Source organism: Suncus etruscus, chromosome 1 (genome assembly GCF_024139225.1).
Source record: "Suncus etruscus isolate mSunEtr1 chromosome 1, mSunEtr1.pri.cur, whole genome shotgun sequence".
Lineage (NCBI taxonomy): Eukaryota > Metazoa > Chordata > Mammalia > Eulipotyphla > Soricidae > Suncus > Suncus etruscus.
The window spans coordinates 193,540,207-193,559,930 of NC_064848.1; the positions used below are offsets into that span (position 1 = coordinate 193,540,207).

Genomic DNA, 19,724 nt, shown 5'->3' on the forward strand with positions numbered 1-19,724 from the left:
GGACCATAGTTGATGTCGCAGATCAAACCCAGGTCGGCTTTATGCAAGGCAAGCACCCTCTTGGACTCTGGACTCTCTTGGGCCCTTCATCTCTGAATGTTAAAGGTGATCCCACGGAGTTCAAAGAGAGGAGGCAAAATGGTGAGGACCAACTTTCAAGTCTGCAATACCAAGACAAAATGATCAACACTTCAGAGCAAGATGAATAAATTAAAATTCTTGGGTTGACATTAAAGCGTTCTTGCCAAGAATAAGTGTACACTGTGTGGAGGGGTGTTTGATTCCTAAGGAGTCCCAACATGTCCATTACATTGGTTTGTGTGAGACACTCCAAGGTGAAGGTAATTTACATTCCTTGGCAACCAAGTACTTTGTTATAGGCAATGTCTTTTATTGTTCCATCTGGCACTTGCTAACACCTGTCTTGAAGAACCTAGAAATGAAGGTCAGTCACTCTTGTTTACCAGGAACAAAACAAATGAAAACAAATTTTTGGAAAAACCACACAAAATTCTGGTTCATCACTATTTTCTGCCTCTAAAGGTTCCTTCAAGATAAAACGTAACTCTTCCTTCCATGATAGCTTTCCAGCAGAGAGAGATTAAAGGGAAAAAAAAAATAAGAGAAAGAAAAAGAAAAAAAAAGCTCCCCACCCTATCCCCCCTAAATTGTCGTTTGTCCCGGTGAAAGAGCCAGTCTGTTAGCAGCTAAGTATTGCACTGCCTTTCATTCTGCACGGTCAGGGTCCAATGCAAGTGGCACTCATGGATTGGTGATGGGTGACGACACTGCTGGCTCGAGAGTCAAGACTCAGTATATGGAGGAGTAAGAAACATGTCAGCACTAGTCACACATCCAGTTGCAAAAGTTCCATTTCCAGAAGTTAAAATTCATCACTTTCAGCTGCATGAAGTTGTGTGTCATCTGCGTCTGTCATGCTGCTCTCCTGGGATTCGTCTGTTCCCACTTAAAAAACAAGAACAACAAAGTCAGGTGCCGGAAAAAAGATTCTTAGTGGTTCATGGAAATAAGCATGTGTATTAAAGGCCCTAATCTTTATTTTACAGAATGTCTGAGCAGTTTATTACAAATTAGATAGGTTGTTATGGTTATTTCCTGATGCCAGAGCTTAGGTCCACATACATGCGAGGCAGGTGCTCTTTCCTAGGATCACATCCTAGGCACTGGAAGACATTTTGTCTTTTATTTTGGGGTGGGAGGATACACCTGGCTACGCTCAGGGGTTATCCCTGGTTCTGCACTCAGAAACCACTTCTGGCAGGCTCAGGGATTATATAGGATGCAGGAGATTGAACCTGGGTTGGCCAACTGCAAGGCAATTTGTCCTACCTGTTGTGCTATTGCTCTGGGCCCAATTTTGTATGTTTCTGGTGCTCTCGAGAACTGAGTATAATTGTTTCTAAACCCTTTTATAGTTTGTTTTGGGGGCATACCTGGTAGTGCTCTGGGGTTACCCCTAGCTCTGCACTCTGCAATTATTCCAGGCAGTATTTGGGGAAATCATATGGGATGCCCATGATTGAGCTAGGATTGGCTGTGTGCAAAGCAGGCTCCCTATACTATCTCTCTGGTCCCAACTAGAAAGATACAATATTCTGAAAAATTCACTTTTATCTTGGCCAAACAAGAATTTATCAGAATATAACTTTCTTTTTTGGGGGGGTTGGAGGGTTGGGGGTGATGAGGCCACAGCTGGTAGTGCTGAAGGCTTACTCCTGGCTGTGTACTCTGAGATGGTTCCTGGTTGAAATCAGAGAACTTGATTTGGTGCCAGGCATTCAACCTAGGTCAGACATGTGCAAGGAAAGTGCCTTATTTGTTGTACTGTTGCTCTGACTGCGGAATGTGACTTTCTTTTCTTTTCTTTTCTTTTCTTTTTTTTTTTCCGGTTTTTGGGTCACACCTGGCAGCACTCAAGGTTTACTCCTGGTTCTATGCTTAGAAATCGCCCCTGGCAGGCATAGGGGACCATATGGGATGCCAGGATTTGAACCACCATACTTCTGCATGAAAAACAAACGCCTTACCTCCATGCTACCTCTCCGGCCCCTGAATGTGACCGTATTTTTTTTTTTTTTTTTTTTTTTGGTTTTTGGGCCACACCCAGCGGTGCTCAGGGGTTACTCCTGGCTGTCTGCTCAGAAATAGCTCCTGGCAAGCACAGGGGACCGTATGGGACACCGGGATTCGAACCAACTACTTAGGTGCTGGGTCAGCTGCTTGCAAGGCAAAAGCTGATGTGCTATCTCTTCGGCCCCAGGAATGTGACTTTCTAATCCATCATTATCTAAATATAAAACCGGTAGCTCTAATATTTCAACAAATAATGCTGTATTCAATAAGCTTTGCATTACAAGGGTTTTTAGGTAATAACACTCTAGAAATCAATGTTATATTCTCACAATTCTTTTTTTTTTTTTGGGGGGGGGCCACACCCGTTAGATGCTCAGGGGTTACTCCTGGCTACGCGCTCAGAAATTGCCCCTGGCTTGGGGGGGGACCATATGGGACGCCGGGGGATCGAACCGTGGTCCTTTCCTTGGCTAGCGCTTGTAAGGCAGACACCTTACCTCTAGCGCCACCTCACCGGCCCCATATTCACAATTCTTGTGAAAAACACTAGATGATATATTACTTAATTTCTCAGAATATATTGACTAGATCCAACTATTCATAAGTCATAATCATAATTAAAAATCAATGTATTAAAATACCATAGTATTCTTGTTTTTTTAATAATAAATATGGAACGCTTCACAAATTTGCATGTCATTCTTGCACAGGGGCCATGCTAATCTATGCCCAGAAATTGCTCCTGGCAGGTTCTCGGGGACCATATGGGATGCCCAGATTTGAACCACTGTGCTCTCTCTGGACCTACCTGCTGTGCTATTGATCCAGCTCCTCGTTATTTTTTAAGAGGGGGTGGGGGTCCATACTAGGCAGTGATCAGAGCTTATTCCTGGCTCTGAGACCACTTCTGGTGGGCTTGGGAGATGAATAAAGGTTGCTAAGTTGGCAATGCAAGGCAACCACATTACCTCCATCTCTCTGGCCCCCTATTTTGTCTTACTTTCTTTTTCACACCCAGACATTGCTCCTGGAAGTCTCAGGAGACTATGTGGTGGCAAGAATTAAACCTGGTCATTCTTTCTGTATGCCAAGCATATTCTCAGTTCACTAAACTATCTCTCTGGTCCTACATTTGGATTTTGAATTTGCCAAAACATAAGAGATTGATTAGCCACTAATACAGATCTGTCTATACTATAAAATGTGCTCATATTTATTAATTTATCGAGGATTGATTTTTGCTTTTTTTTTTCCTTTTCTTTTTTTGGTTTCTGGGTCACACCGGCGGCACTCATGAGTTACTCCTGGCAGGCTCGGGGCAATACATGGGATGCTGGGGTCGGTCCGTTCTGTGTTGGCAGCACGCAAGACAAATGCCTTACCACTATATTGCTCCGGCCCCAGGATTGATTATTTCAACATATCTTCATATCTATCATACCTGCATACCCCCCCCATTATAAATCAGCAATGGATTGGTCTATTTTTCTAAAATTCTATTTATAATTTATAATTCTACATATAAAAAGGGAGACAAGCCTATATGTCCTTATGCAAAAATAATAATAAAAAAGAACAGAATATAAAACAACAACAACAAAAATCCATGTTTTTTTTTTTTTTTTTTTGGGTCACACCCGGCTGCACTCAGGGGTTACTCCTGGCTATTGGCTCAGAAATAGCTCCTGACAGGCACAGAGGACCATACGGGACGCAGCGATTCGAACCAACCACCTTAGGTCCTGGGTCGGCTGCTTGCAAGGCAAAAGCTGGTGTGCTATCTCTCTGGCCCCACAAACCTATTTCTTTTTTTTTTTTTTTTTTTTTGTGGTTTTTGGGTCACTCCCACTCAGTGCTCAGAAATTGCTCCTGGCTCCATGCTCAGAAATTGCTCCTGGCAGGCACGGGGGACCATATGGGACGCTGGGATTCGAACCGATGACCTCTTGCATGAAAGGCAAACGCCTTACCTCCATGCTATCTCTCCAGCCCCACAAACCTATTTCTTATGGATGATACTCACTGATCTGTTCTTCTTGGGTTATTGGTTCCTCATCATCTGGAAGGTAGCGCTTATCAATTGCTTCTTTAATCTGATTATTGGCTCCTTTAGGATCTAAATCCATAGCCCAAGAGAAATTCATCAGGGCGAGGTGTGTTTGACCTAATTTCTTGTAAACCTAAAAATAAACAGCAGCACTACATTTTTCATTAAGTTGTGAGCTCCATTATAATATTCTAAACATTTATATTTAAATTAGATTACTAATTTATGTGCTTTAAATCCATTCTGATGAGCAGGTCATTTTCATCCTAGGGAGGAACTTAAAACTAGCTTCTGAGTCCTTTTTAAAAATATATTCATCTATTATTTTTTTTTTCTTTGACCCCCCCCCCCTTGTATTATTTTCTTGGCCTCTATCTCTTTTTTTTTTTTTCGGGCCACACCCGTTTGATGCTCAGGGGTTACTCCTGGCTAAGAGCTCAGAAATTGCCCCTGGCTTGGGGGGGACCATATGGGACGCCGGGGGATTGAACTGTGGTTGCAATCTTTCCTTGGCTAGCGCTTGCAAGGCAGATACCTTACCTCAAGCACCACCTTGCCGGCTGGCCTCTATCTCTTAGGTAATGAGTTTTCAATAAATCTCACACTGACTGGCACAATAACAATGGAATAAAACAAACTATTTGATAGCAATTAATCAACTTTGATTAGCAATCAAAATTTTTCTTTCATTTTTGAGCTACACCCAGTGATGTTCAGGGGTTACTCCTGGCTTTGCATTCAAGAATCACTCTTGGTGGACCTGGGGGGACCATATGGAAAACAGAATAGAACCCCACGCTCTGTACTATCACTCCGGCCCAAGATCTTCAACAAAAGTTTATCAACTCTCAATATTAGTCCATGGTATAAAGATGCCAGACGTCATTGACATCTGGAATCTTGTCTGTAAGTCCTGACTAGTCTGGTCTTGGGAGTCTATTTTTTTGGGGTGGGGAGTACAAATATCTAGATTTAAAGATAACAACCTCAATTATGAACTTATTACTGACCACTGATTACTGGTTATAAGTGCTAATATACTTGCAAATGCATGGCAGGTTAGGAATGTGCTATCATTGTCCTATATGCTGAAACAAAACCCATTCTCTGTTCTTAAAACATTAAGTTCAGTGCTAGCTGAATGTGCTTGGTAATACCAATTTCTATCTATTTATTCTTCAAGCATTTATTACTATGAAAGTCAGTTTATGACCATGCCCCCATCTTTACCTTTCCTATTAAGAAGTAAACGAGGGATTCTTTGGGTACAATTTGTTTCAATTCTTCAAGTTCTTGCAAAGCAGACTGAAAAAAAAAAAAGCAAAGAAAACTAGCAAAAGTTTACAGCATTTTGATTGAGCAAGTGCTTCCTCAAACCTTTTTCTCTTTCTTTTCTTCCTACCTTTTTCTTGGGTCATACCCAGCAGTGCTCAGGAATTACTCCTGGCTGTCAGCTCAGAAATTGCCCCTGGCAGGCTCAGGGAACTTATGGGTTGTCGGTAACCAAACCAAGGTCCACTGGGGTTGGCCATGTGCAAGACAAAAACCCTACCACTGTGTAATCGCTCCAGCCCCCTTCCCCTTTTTTTTTTTTTTTGAATTTTTGGGCTCCACTCAGCAACGCTTAAGGAATTACTCCTAAGTGGTACTCAGGAACCATATGGGATGCTAGAAATCAAATCGCGTGAAGGCAAGCACCTACCCACTGCATACTCTCTCAATCCCTATCAATTCATCTTAATTAAAGCTTACAAGATCCTGGGCCCAGAGAGATAGCACAGCGGCGTTTGCCTTGCAAGCAGGACCAAAGGTGGTTGGTTCGAATCCCGGTGTCCCATATGGTCCCCCGTGCCTGCCAGGAGCTATTTCTGAGCAGACAGCCAGGAATAACCCCTGAGCACCGCCGGGTGTGGCCCAAAAAAAAAAAAAAAAAAAACTTACAAGATCCTTTATTATTTTTATTTTTTGGGAGGGTTACACAAGGCAATGCTTAGGTTTACTCTGGCCTTGAGTTCAGGGATTACTCCTGATTGGGTAGACCTTATGGTGTGTCAGGAATCGAGCCCAGGTTTGCTGCATGCAAGGCAAGTACCCTGCCTTACCTGCTGCACTATTGCTTCTCAGCACTAAAATGTACTAGACCTTAATCTAGGCTTCCTTACTTAATGCGTTTTTTTTGTTTTGTTTTGTTTTTTGGTTTTTGGGTCACATTCAGCAGCACTCAGGAGTTACTCCTGGCTCCACACTCAGAAATAGCTCCTGGCAGGTTCGCGGGACCATATGGGATGCCGGGATTCAAACCAATGACCTTCTGCATGAAAGGCAAACGCCTTACCTCCATGCTATCTCTCCAGCACCAATGCATTAGTTTTTGATGTAAAAATAAAATGTAAGAAAAATACTTATGACAAAATAAACCAAAAGTATCAGGATAGCCTGAGAGGTAGTGCAAGCAGTAGGGCATTTGCCTTGCACGCGATAACCTAGGACAGACTGAGTTTGATTCCCTGGCGTCCCATATGGTCTCCCAAACCAGGAGTGATTTCTGAGCGCATAGCCAGGAGTAACCCCTGAGTGTCAAGTGGGTGTGGCCCACAAACCACCCCCCCACACGAAGAATTAGATTTTGTATAATGAAGATACAGCTAAAAACAACAGGCCAGAGAGTAGAGTGAGTAGGGTGCTTGCCTTGCATGTGGTAGAAGTGGATTTGACTCCTGGAACCTGACATGGTTCTGAGTTCTACCAGGAAGGATTCCTAAGCACAGAGCCAGGATAAGCCCTGAATACCACAGGTGAGCCCAAAACAACGGCAATAAAAAGAGCAAAAGAAAGAGATAAAGATAAAGTATGAACAAAGTTTATTTCTTGATGCCAGGGAGATAATACAGCAGGAAAGGAGCTTGCCTGGTATAGACCTGACCTGGGTTTGACCCCTGGCACCCAATATTCTCCCCAGCCTCACCTGAAGCGATCTGTGAGTACAGAGTCAGGAGTAAGCTCTGAGCACAGCTGGGTATGGCCTCAAAACCAAAACAACATTATATTTTTCTGTGTGCAGTATCATACATGATCATCAAACTGCTGCTAGAATGCTCACACCTGTTACTGCAGATGCTCCGGGAGGCAGCGCTCCTAGGCGTTTACTGTAGGTCAGGGTCATGCTGCCCGGTATGGGGCCAGACCCGCACTGCGAGCCAGCACACGGGAGCCTTTCCCCAGACCAGAAAATGGCTTTTATAACAAAACACACATACCAAGCATGCAAATAAGGTTATGAGTATTCACACAAATATTTTATGATACTTTTATGGGTACATGCACTACATTTTTACCATAGCATGAATTGTCACATACACACCCCTACACAAAGGAAAAAATGTGGATAGCGTCTAAATGCCAAGAAAAAGAGGGAGACATTTCTTGCAGAGAGGAAGGCAGGTAGAGTGGCATATTAGCACTACGAGACTCGTACTGGAGCTACTTACATCATAACACTAGTAAGATAACTAAACTAAGTTGTACCACATTAGGTCAACAAATGTGCAGTAACTTGCTATGACAAAAACTAGGAAACTAATGTAATATACATAATCCCTAGGGCCGGAGAGATAGAATGGAGGTAAGGTGTTTGCCTTTCATGCAGGACGGTGGTTTGAATCCCGGCATTCCATATGGTCCCCCCGAACCTGCCAGGAGTGACTTCTGAGCAAAGAACCAGGAGTAAACCCTGAGCGCTGCCGGATGTGACCCAAAAACCAAATACCAAAAAAAAAAAAAAAAAAAAAACGGGCCAGGAGAGATAGCACAGCGGCGTTTGCCTTGCAAGCAGCCGATCCAGGACCAAAGGTGGTTGGTTCGAATCCCGGTGTCCCATATGGTCCCCCGTGCCTGCCAGGAGCTATTTCTGAGCACACAGCCAGGAGTAACCCCTGAGCACCGCCGGGTGTGACCCAAAAATAAAAAAAAAACAAAAACAAAAACAAAAAAAAACCATAATCCCATACAACTTGCTTTTGTTCACTCACAATGTTCACTTGTCAATAGATGATTGGTACATCTATTTTTTTAAAGCTAACTTTGAACTTTATTTAATTACAAAATAGTAAAGAGAAAACAAAAAGCAGATAATCTCTATGGCTAGCAAAAGAAAATAAATTATTCATCACATTAGAAAATTTAAAAGTGGGCCCGGAGAGATAGCACAGCGGTGTTTGCCTTGCAAGCAGCCGATCCAGGACCAAAGGTGGTTGGTTCGAATCCTGGTGTCCCATATGGTCCCCCGTGCTTGCCAGGAGCTATTTCTGAGCAGACAGCCAGGAGTAACTCCTGAGCACCGCTGGGTGTAGCCCAATAACAAAACAAACAAAGAAAATTTAAAAGTAGAGAAAGTTATTAAAAAAAAAAAAAAAGAAAGAAAATGGGGCTGGAGAGGTAGCATGGAGGTAAGGCGTTTGCCTCATATGCAGAGGGTCAGTGGTTCGAATCCCGGCATCCCATACGATTTCTGAGTGTAGAGCCAGGAGTAACCCCTGAGCGCTGCCGCGTGTGACCCAAAAACCAAGAACCATAAAAAAAAAAAAAAGAAGAGGAGGAGCCAGAGAGATAAGGCGTTTGCCTTTCATGCAGAAGGATGGTGGTTCGAATCCCAGCATCCCATATGGTCCCCTGAGCCTGCCAGAAGTGATTTCTGAGTGTAGAGCCAGGAGTAACCCCTGAACGCTGCAAGGTGTGACCCAAAAACCAAAACTCCCCCCCCCAAAAAAAAAGAAGAAGGGGGGCTGGAGAGATAAGGCGTTTGCCTTTCATGCAGAAGGACGGAGGTTCGAATCCCAGCATCCCATATGGTCCCCTGAGCCTGCCAGAAGTGATTTCTGAGTGTAGAGCCAGGAGTAACCACTGAGCGCTGCTGGCTATGACCCAAACACCCAATCCCCCACCCCCAAAAAAGAAGATGGGCCAAAGAGATAGCATGGAGATAGGGTGTTTGCCTTGCTTGCATGCAAAAGGATGGTCGTTCGAAACCCGGAATCCCATATGGTCTCCCGAGCCTGCCAGGAGCGAATTCTGAGCATAGAGCCAGGAGTAATCCCTGAGCGCTGCCAGGTATGACCTATGACCCAAAACCCAAAACCCAAAACCCCCCCCCCCCCAAAAAAAAAAAAAAAAAAAAAAAGAAGAAAAATACCTATCTCCTCTTATACCAGTCTTCTGTTAATTACTTCCTACCCATATCCCTTTATGCCTCGCCTCTTCCTTTTTCTTTTGTTCTTGGGCTACACCTGGTGGTGCTTAGGGCTCAGGGCTTACTCCTGGTTCTGCACCCAGGTATTACTCCTGGTGAGCAGTGCAATTATATGGGGTGTCAGGGATCAAGTCCAGATAGCAAGTACTATCTATCTCTTCAGCCTCCTTTCAATTTTCTTACCATCTTTCCCCAATAAGCTTTTTCCTGTCCATGCTAGTTTCATAATTTGAAAAATCAGATAAAGCAGTTTTCTTGACAAGCTCTCGTAACTCGTATACTTTTTCCTTTATGTATCTAACATGTATTAGAGTGACTAATGACTTGGTCAATGTCTATTCTCCTTTTAGAGGTGGGTGGTAGTTGGTAGGCTCTTTCAAATGAACTGGGATGGTTTTCCACTACTACATTACTAATGACAGGCATATATTAGGAAGTTTGTAAATATTGGTAAATAATATAAAGATAGACTAATCAATAATTTCACATATTTTGGACCTAAGAGGATGATGGTTGAGGTCTGACTACTAACATAATTTTAGGATGAAAAATTGATTCCTTATGTAGACTCTACAAGGGTTGGCAACCAAACATTCCTAAATATTCACACATGTAGATTCCTAGAAGTAAATCACAGAAGAAAATGAAACAAACCATTTTTGCAAATGGGGAAACCAAACTGAAATAAAATAAAAGCACCATTAGGTCTGAGGAGGCAGTTCAGTGGCAGAACACCTTTATTTTGGGGGTTGGGGAAAGAACGAAGCAAGGGTCTTACTTGGCCCAGTTACATAGGACTGAAAGTTCAAATGCTCTAGTGAGGGGTGCTGGAGATAGTAGAGTCTAAGGCACCTGCCATTCAATCCCTGGCACTATATCTAAATCCCTGAGCACAACTAGGAGCACCCCTCAGCCCTGAGAACAGAGCTGGGAGCAGTCTCTTAATAAGAACAAAAGACTCCAATTCTCCAGCTGGGTGACACTGTACTCGGTGCTGAGGCCACATTCAGAGTGATCTGGGAAGGACATGAAGCAAGGGACCAAACTCAGGACCTCCACATAAAAGAGCAGCACTTCAGTCCGTGAGCTCTCTCCTAGCCCTACAGAACATGTTTCACATTTATGAAATTCTGGGTTTGAGTCATGGCACCAAATCAAAAGGCATAAATATCTCTATATTTTGATTCTGGAATATATCTGGCAGTACTCAAAGGACCATGTGTCGTGCCAGGAATTGAACCAAGGCTCATTGCATGCAAGGCAAGCACTTTACCCTGCACTAGCTCTCCAGCCCATTAAATTTATTTTTATTTTTTCGTTTTTTTTTTTGGGCCACACCCGGCAGTGCTCAGGGGATACTCCTGGCTGTCTGCTCAGAAATAGCTCCTGGCAGGCATGGGGACCATATGGGACACCGGGATTCGAACCAACCACCTTTGGTCCTGGATCGGCTGCTTGCAAGGCAAACGCCGCTGTGCTATCTCTCTGGACCCTATTTTTATATTAGGCAAAACTGAACACAATATTGAAGACCATTGTCTTACCTTATATTTTTCGTTTGCAAATAAAACTGAGGCTCTGTGAAACTTGCATAAAGGATTCTTGGGGTCAATAACAATGGCTTTGTTTAGGGTATCTAAAGCCTTCTCAGATTTTTTCAGTGCATGCTGAACCTGTAAGAAATATTTAATGTTTACTTTTGAAAATTTTGAAGACAGATGAGAGCCAAATAAATTGGGGGGGGGGTCACACCTGGCACTGCTCAGGGGTTACTCCTGGCTTTATGCTCAGAATCAATCCTGGCAGGCTATGGGACGCCAGGATTCAAACCACTGTCCTTTTGTATGCAAGACAAACGCCCTACCCCCATGCTCTCTCTCCGATTCACAATAACTTAAAAGCATTTTAATTGTTATATTTTTATCATTCAGGGACTAAAGCACAGCAAAACTTTTACCTACATATATTAATTTAGGAGCCAAACATTAACATGGTAAAGTACTGCCACAATTAGGGGATCATTTCATGTTGATTTGTTTATATTTTTGTTTTGGGGCCACACCTGGCAATGCTCAGGGATTACCTTTGACTCTGCATTCAGGAATTACTACTGACAGTGCTCAGGAGAACAAATGAAACTTTGGGAACTGAACCAGGATTGGTTGTGGTCAAAACAAGTGCCATACCCACTCTATAATCTCTCCAACCCAAATCTCAAATAGTTGTAATAAAGGCATGGGGCCGGAGTGGTAGCACAAGGGGTAAGGCGTCTGCCTTGCCTGCGCTAGCCTTGGACGGACCTCGGTTCAATCCCCCAACATCCCATATGTGAGCACATATCCAGGAATAACCCTTGAGTGTCACTGGGTGTGGCCCCTCCCCCCCAAATTCTAATAAAGGCAGTAGGTGAGGAAACATTAGTTGTGATTCATAAAATAAAAGCTCAGAGAAATCAAGTGATTTATCCAAACAATGATCTGTAATTTTTCTTCATACCAGTTTTAACTGTAAAAGATTTCAGACTCGTATGGAGGTAAGGCGTTTGCCTTGCATTCAGAAGGATGGTGGTTCGAATCCTGGCATCCCATATGGTTCCCCATGCCTGCCAGGGGCGATTCCTGAGCAGAGAGCCAGTAGTGACCCCTGAGTGCTGCCGGGTGTGACCCAAAAACCAAAAACCAAAACCAAACCAAACAAAAACAAAAACAACAATGATAAAATGTCCACAGCTTCAATATAGCAATCAAGACAATAACAAAAACACTGCAAAAGTAAAATTAATTGAATGATTTTAGAAGGTTACTTACTACTCCAATGTGGCAGAGTAAAACTGAACTTTGAGGGTTGATATCAAGTGCTTTCTGGAAATGCATTTCGGCAAGGCTGAATTTTTCTTGTTTATAATAAATCATTCCTAAACCATACCTGAAAAGTAGAAAATTCAGTATCATTTTAGAGATATAAAATTTAGCTTAATTTATAAAAAGGAACTGTGTGAACCTGACATTTTATTTTATTTATTTATTTTTGAGGGGGTCATACCCGGCCACACTCAGGGGTTTACTCCTGGCTCTATGCTCAGAAGTTGCTTCTGGTAGGCTCGGGGGATCATATGGGATGCCAGGATTCGAATCACGGACCTTCTGCATGCAAGGCAAACACCTTACCGCTGTGCTATCTCTCCGGCCCCAAAACCTGACATTTTAATTAATCATAGAAAATTATCAGTGCTTATAGGTTGGCAAAACAAAACCTATGGTAACAATAACTATCAGATTTGGCATTTTAGAGAAGCCAGTCACTTGCATCAGTGAAATCAATCAATTGGTTCAATGAACTATGCAATAGAGAGAAAAACCATAACCTAAACCCTGCTACATAGTTTTCTTTTTTCCTTTTTTTGGCCACACCCAGTGATTCTCAGGGGACCACAGTCTGTCCTAGGCAGACCCCCTTAACGCCCTGCCCCTGTGCCACCACTCAAGTCCCATTTTTTTTCCCCCCTGGATTTTTGAGTCACACTTGGCAGCACTCAGGGGTTCCTCCTGGCTCTAAGCTCAGATATCGCTTCTGGCAGGCTTGGGAGACCATATGAAATGCCGGGATTCGGATCACTGTCCTTCTGCATGCAAGGCAAACACTCTACCTCCATGCTAACTCTCTGGCTCCATATCTTTTTTTCTTAAATATAAAATGCTTCACGAATTTGCATGTCATCCTTGCGCAGGGGCCATGCTAATCTTCTCTGTATCAATCCAATTTTAGTATATGTGCTGCTGAAGCAAGCACTTTTTTTTCCAATTATTTTCTTTTCTTTTTTTGTTTGGTTTTTGGGTCACACCCACAATGGTCAGGAGTTACTCCTGGCTCTACACTCAGAAATAACTCCTGGAATCATCACCATGGGATGCCAAGATTCGAACTGCCGTCCTTCTGTATGAAAGGCAAATGCCTTTACCTCCATACTATCTTTCCAGCCCCTTGAAATTATTTTTATTATTTTTTGTTTGTTTTTGGGCCACACCTGGCGATGCTCAGGGGTTACTCCTGGCTGTCTGCTCAGAAATAGCTCCTGGCAGGCATGGGGGGGGGTGAGGGGGGGAATGGTGGGTGGGAGGGGGGACGGGGACACAATGGACCATATGGGACACCGGGATTCGAACCAACCACCTTTGGTCCTGGATCGGCTGCTTGCAAGGCAAACACTGCTGTGCTATCTCTCCGGGCCCCCTTGAAATTATTTTAATATGGTTTCTGGGCCATACCTGGTGGTGTTCTTGGCTCTGCATTCAGGGATCACTTTTGGTGGTGTACAGGGGACCATACAGGATGCTTGTGATCAAATCTGGGTGAATTGCAAGCTAGGTAAAGTGCTTTACCTGCTTTACTCTTTTCTGGCACTGGTTGAAATTGTTGAGTATAAGGTTTGATGGGGTTGGAATGATAGTTGATTTTTCTTAATTTTGTGCCACACTTGGTGGACCATTAAGTGCCAAGGTCTGGCCCTAGGCCTCACAATGCAGAGAATAAACACTAGAATTCTATCTCCCCAGATGTTAATTTAAGAGTTTAAGGGATGCATTTCACATAAACATTTTGGAATTAAGTCATTAAAATAGGTGTCATTCTTTGTGTGTGTGTGTGTGTGTGTGTGTGTGTGTGTGTGTGTGTGTGTGTGTGTGCATGCCACATCTGGCTGCTCTCAGGTGTTACTCCTGGCTCTGCGCTCAGAAATCACTCCTGGGGACCAGAGAGATAGTATGGAGGTAGGCGGCGTTTGTCTTGCATGCAGAAGGATGGTGGTTCTAATTCCAGCATCACATATGGTCCCCTGAGCTTGGAGTAACCCGAGCACTGCCGGTGTGACATCCCCTCCCCAAATAAGAAATCACTCCAGGGGACCATATGGGATACCAGGAATTGATCCAGGGTTGGCTGTGTGCAAGGCAAATCGCCCTACCCAGTTTGTTATCATTCCAGCCCTGTAGAGATCACTTTTTTTGTTTTTTTGTTTTTGTTTTGTTTTTTGTGTCACACCCGGCAGTGCTCAGGGGTTACTCCTAGCTCCATGCTCAGAAATCGCCCCCGGCAGGCACAGGGGACCATATGGGATGCTGGGACTTGAACCACCATCCTTCTACATGAAAGGCAAACGCCTTACCTCCCCAGCCCGTAGGTATCATTCTTAAGTAACCAAGTTAATCACAATAAAGAGAGAACAATGGAGCCAGAGATAGCATGGAGGTAAGGCGTTTGCCTTGCATGCAGAAGGTTGGTGGTTCGAATTGCAGCATACCATATGGTCCCCTGAGCCTGCCAGGAGCGATTTCTGAGCATGGAGCCAGAAGTAAACCCTGAGTGCTGCCGGGACTGACCCAAAAACCAAAAATAAATAAATAAACAAAATAAAGAGCAAACAAGAAACATGAATGAGTATGAATCCCATCATTAAGACATTATTTTGGCACTTCATTAGCACTTACCATGCATTATAATGTCTAGGGTTGACTCGGATAGCATTTCGAAAACAAGCTAATGCTTTGTCTAATTCTTCAGTTAACACAAACTCGTGCCCTAATAAAGTATAGGCATAAGCATAATTTGGATCAACCTGGATAGCTCTCTGGAAGAATTTAATTGCAATATCATGTTCCCGTTGCAAACTGAAACAGTTTCCTGCAGCACACCAGGCCTTAAAAAATAAAAGGGAAACAAAACCCAAATGCAGTTAAAACTGTCTTGTAACACAAACAAATCTCTGACTAATATCAAACTCAGATCTCAAAAAAAGGCAAGAAACAAAAGCTTTGAGATCATTAACATACACATTTGTGGATTTGCTAATCAGATGATCACGATGCCTGCGTTGTGTATGTTTCCTGTAGGAGACATGGTTCAGCATTGCTAACTCTTGTTCATGGAGACAACGGCACATAATTACCGAGAATAATGAAATTCATGATTTTAAAATTGTATTATTATTATTATTTGTTTGTTTGTTTTTGGGTCACACCCGGAGGCGCTCAGGGGGTACTCCTGGCTCTACGCTCAGAAATTGCCCCTGGCAGGTTCGGGGAACCATATGGGATGGCAGGATTTGAACCACTGACCTTCTGCATGAGAGGCAAATGCCTTACCTCCATGCTATCTCTCCAGCCCCCAAAATTGTATTATTTTAAAATTTAACCTAATACACTAAAAATGATTTAAAATTAACATTTTTCAATATATATTATTTCTGTTTAATAAACTCTTATCTTGGGACAACAGCAAATTTTTTTTGGGGGGGAGAGGGAAGCATATCTGGTAGTGCCTGGAAGTCACTCCCAGCTCTATGTCCAGTGTTTGCTCCCGTCTATGTTCACGAGGTGCTGAGCTGCACACAGAACTTGCCCTTTAGCTCTTCGACCTATCTCTCTGGTCCAACAACAGCAATTTTAACACTGCCACCTTGTGAACTGAAACAATCTGCTTTTTGATTTTTCTATTTGTGAATGTGTACATATATATTCTAGGACTTTTTTCTTTGGGTTACTACTTAAACAGAAAAGAATGAGAAACCAAGGGAAAGTGATACTAAATAGTATTTGAGTTGTTTCTTTACGGTATGAGTGATCAAAGCAAATTGGTTTTCATACCTCTGGTGAATTTTTATCCATGTCTGTTAAATCTTTTGAAAGAACGGAAAGAGCAACATCTTTCTGGAGATGCCAAAGTGTTGTAGAGTAGATCTCCATGCCTTCGACTCTGTAATTTTCAATTCTCCTAACCTCTGAAAATATTCTTTCAGCCTGCAATACAATAACTAGTAAGGGGAAAACAAGTTGATACAATTGACATATATGCACAGGTAGAACAACAAATGTGTCTCACAGGACTTACAGGCTGCCTTGGTTTTACAGTTTTTATGCTAAATAGTAACAATATACGGCCAAATTGAACAACCAGGCATGATCAATCAGTACTAAAATCATCATATTAAAACTTTTTTTTTCTTTTGGTTTTTGGGTCACATCCAACAGCGCTCAGGGGACCATATGGGACACAGGACTCAAACCACCTGTCCTTCTGTATGCAAGGCAAACGCTCTACCTCCATGCTCTCTCTGGCCCCGTCACATTAAAACTTAATCTAACTCTTTTTTATTCTTTGTTTTTGTTTTTTTTGGGTCACACCCCGATAGTGCTCAGGGGTTCCTCCTGGCTCCATGCTCAGAAATCACTCCTGGCAGGCTAGGGGGACCATATGGGATGCCAGTATTCAAACCAATGGCCTTCTGCATGAAAGGCAAATGCCTTACCTCCATGCTATCTCTCCGGCCTCAAAACTTAATAATCTCTTATAAGACAGGTCATGCATGATTAAGAACATAAAAGCCGAGCTTGGAGGGAGACAGCTTAATAGGTTCAGCACAGACTTTTTGCATGAGGGAGACTTGGGTTCAATTTCCAGAACTGCAATGTCTTCTGAATACAACTGTAGTGGTTCCTAAGACATGTCAGTGAGCAGCCCCTAAACGACCAAAAAGATGGGCTGAAGAGATAGTACTGGGTAGAGTGCTTTCTGTGCATGACCTGGGTTCTGTCTGTGGCCATCTCATATGGTGCCCATATGGTGTCATGAGTAATTCCTGAGCACAAAGCCAAAACAATTAAGCTGAGCATAACTGGTGTGGCCCCAAAACCAAACCAAGCCAAATCAAAACAAATCAACAACAAAAGCCTAAAAACTTCAAAAAGAACATAAGATATCAGGATTGGGGAATCTTATTCAAACTGCATGCTCATGGCCTGGGGTTCAGAAGCCACATTGTGGGAGAGATGGCACTACAGTGTTTGCCTTGCAAGCAGCTGATCCAGAACCTAAGGTGGTTGGTTCGAATCCTGGTGTCCCATATGGTCCCCCATGCCTGCCAGGAGCTATTTCTGAGCAGACAGCCAGGAGTAACCCCTGAGCACTGCCGGGTGTGACCCAAAAACAAAAACAAAAACAAACAAACAGAAGCCACATTGCATGTCTTCCTGAGCTGAAAAAGAAAAGCCTTGGTGACTTTTTTCCTTCATTTGTTGGGGTAAACCTAAATAAACAGCCTGAAATCTGAAATATTTAAGTTTCTATGAAATGACAGAAATCTTTTTTTTTTTTTTTGGTTTTTGGGCCACACCCGGCGATGCTCAGGGGTTACTCCTGGCAGGCACGGGGGACCATATGGGACACCGGGATTTGAACCAACCACCTTTGGTCCTGGATCGGCTGCTGTGCTATCTCTCCGGGCCCGACAGAAATCTTATTACAATTAAAAACAAATATATGATGTTTATTTTTTGGATTTTGGGTGCTACCTGGCAGGGCTTAGAGGTTGCTCCTGTCAGTTGGGCATGGTGAAGTGCTAGGGATGGAACCTGGGGCTCCTACACGTGGAATATGTGCTTTAAGTCCATTGATTGAACTGGCCTATAGTTTTATTTAATTTTATTTTCTAGGTTTTTTTTGGCCACACTCAGTGATGCTCTGTCTATACGTTCAGAAATCACTTCTAGATTAGACATATGCAAGGCAAGTATCAAGTGGCTCGTTGTAAGATACCTGCCTTGCATGTGTGAGGACCCAAGTTTGATTCCCAACATCACACCACAAAGGAAAAAAGAAAAAGAAACATAATGAAAATAAAGGAATTTATGATGAGTGATAAAATACTGTCTTTAGCTATACATAAATTTTACAACACTTTGCAAATTTATAAAACATATAAATGAAAAATCTGTATACAGCAGAAAAGGCTTTAATTATAAATATCACTATATGATTTAAGATCCAAATAAATAATGAATAAATATTCCATATTAAAATGTATAAATGAGAAGTGACCACAAGGGGACACTCTTGAGCAGAGCCAGCTCCAGACCCTGAGCACCTCAGGACATAATTTACAATTCCTTCTTCTTCCATCCAATGTATGGCTGCTTGGCAATGTTGCTTAGCTGTAAAATACTTGCCTTTCATGTCTGAGGGCCTGGGTTTGATCCCTAGCAGAAAGAAAAGAAGGAAGGCAGAAAGGAAAGGAAGAAGAGAAAAAGGAAAGTACTACCTGGATTTGACCCTGGTATCCCCAAGAGTGGCCCAAAAACAAAACAAAAACCACTGAAATATGAGAAGAATGTATAGGAGTGAAGAAAATAGACCAAAGGACTAAAGATCACACTTTGTATGCTGGGTCCAGGCACAAAAAAAAAAAAAAAAGAAAAAGAAGAACATTTAAGGAACCGTTTTGCCTTGCATGAGGCCGACCCAGGACAGACCCGGGTTCAATTTTTGGCATCCCATATGGTCCTCCGAGCCTGCCAGGAGCGCTTTCTGAGCCCCAGAGCCAGGAGTAACCCCTGTGCGCTGCCGAGTGTGGCCCCAAAACAAAAATAAAAAATAATAAGGAATGTGTGGATGATTTGGGTTCTCTACAACCCATCTCACGTAATCTTAAAGACTTTAAATAGTCATTTAATGCAAGTTAGAACTCTATGTACTTACATACAAGTACTGAGAAAGAAAAGAAATATATTACAGAATAAATAATAATTCAATTTTTAAATTTAAAATTTCTCTAGAAAGTCAGACATAACTGTTTTTTTTTTTCCCTACTTACTTGCATGTACTCTGAAAGTTCAAAATAGGCCCTTCCAATTTGGCACAGCACCCAACCAGTATTGTAGTGGTGAGATGGTAGGTGGCTTAAGATATTGATTGCTTCTTTGCAGTTGTATGAACACAAAGCTAAATAGCCTTTCCCCATTTCACGAAGAAGGCTCATCAAACCTTCTAGGAGAAAACAACATAGTAAGTAAAGGAAAAACACAATGAAACAGTTTGGTTTCTAAAACAGTGCAAGAAAAACAACTTAAAACAAGATCATAAAATAAAATATAAAGAGAATATTAAGCATTTAAAACAGACCTGCTGCTGCTTTTTGTAGATTAAATGCCTGAATCTGAGGTGAAATAGTGGAGATTTTCCCTTCTGAAATGATGGAAGAATCCAACTTTGTAATTTCCAGGCTCTCATTTATATTTGGTTGAGTAATTCCTCCTTTATTAGTTTTACTTTTTGTTTTTCTGTTTGGGATTTTAGGTGGAAACTTCATTTTTAATTTTTTGCTATTCTCCTATAAAAATGAAAATCCCATACTTGTTAGACTCATGTATCTGAGATATACCTCCAATCCTTTCATAAATGTTAAGTTATGAAATAAATGTATAATTTTATTTACCTATATATTTCTCAAAAGAAATTTTAGGGGCTGGGGCCGGAGAGATGGCATGGAGGTAAGGCGTTTACCTTTCATGC

The 19,724-nt window shown here is 42.4% G+C and overlaps 1 protein-coding gene, 2 non-coding genes and 1 pseudogene across 6 annotated transcripts in view; all 4 read right to left on the bottom strand.

Moving 5' to 3' along the window:
• Positions 1-382: 382 nt before the first annotated feature.
• The window catches only part of CDC27 (cell division cycle 27), a 61,258-nt gene continuing 41,916 nt past the window's right edge, over positions 383-19,724 (bottom strand). For 2 of the 4 annotated variants that reach the window (XM_049779070.1, XM_049779072.1), the window contains exons 11-19: positions 19,335-19,542; positions 19,027-19,199; positions 16,025-16,177; positions 14,870-15,078; positions 12,194-12,311; positions 10,931-11,059; positions 5,372-5,446; positions 4,118-4,274; positions 383-966 (exon numbers count right to left, since the gene is read on the bottom strand). In XM_049779070.1, coding sequence (XP_049635027.1) covers positions 884-966; positions 4,118-4,274; positions 5,372-5,446; positions 10,931-11,059; positions 12,194-12,311; positions 14,870-15,078; positions 16,025-16,177; positions 19,027-19,199; positions 19,335-19,542 — 1,305 coding nt within the window. In that variant the 3' untranslated portion in view covers positions 383-883. The remainder of the gene's footprint in view (positions 967-4,117; positions 4,275-5,371; positions 5,447-10,930; positions 11,060-12,193; positions 12,312-14,869; positions 15,079-16,024; positions 16,178-19,026; positions 19,200-19,334; positions 19,543-19,724) is intronic. The other 2 variants (XM_049779073.1, XM_049779071.1) reach the window with 1 other exon arrangement.
• On the bottom strand, positions 2,760-2,820 carry LOC126029974 (uncharacterized; annotated as a pseudogene).
• On the bottom strand, positions 7,191-7,368 carry LOC126030950 (small Cajal body-specific RNA 16). Its single transcript, XR_007503207.1, has one exon. It is a non-coding gene; the product is annotated as a small Cajal body-specific RNA 16 (non-coding RNA).
• Positions 13,069-13,175, bottom strand: LOC126025763 (U6 spliceosomal RNA). The gene has a single exon (XR_007501520.1). It is a non-coding gene; the product is annotated as a U6 spliceosomal RNA (small nuclear RNA).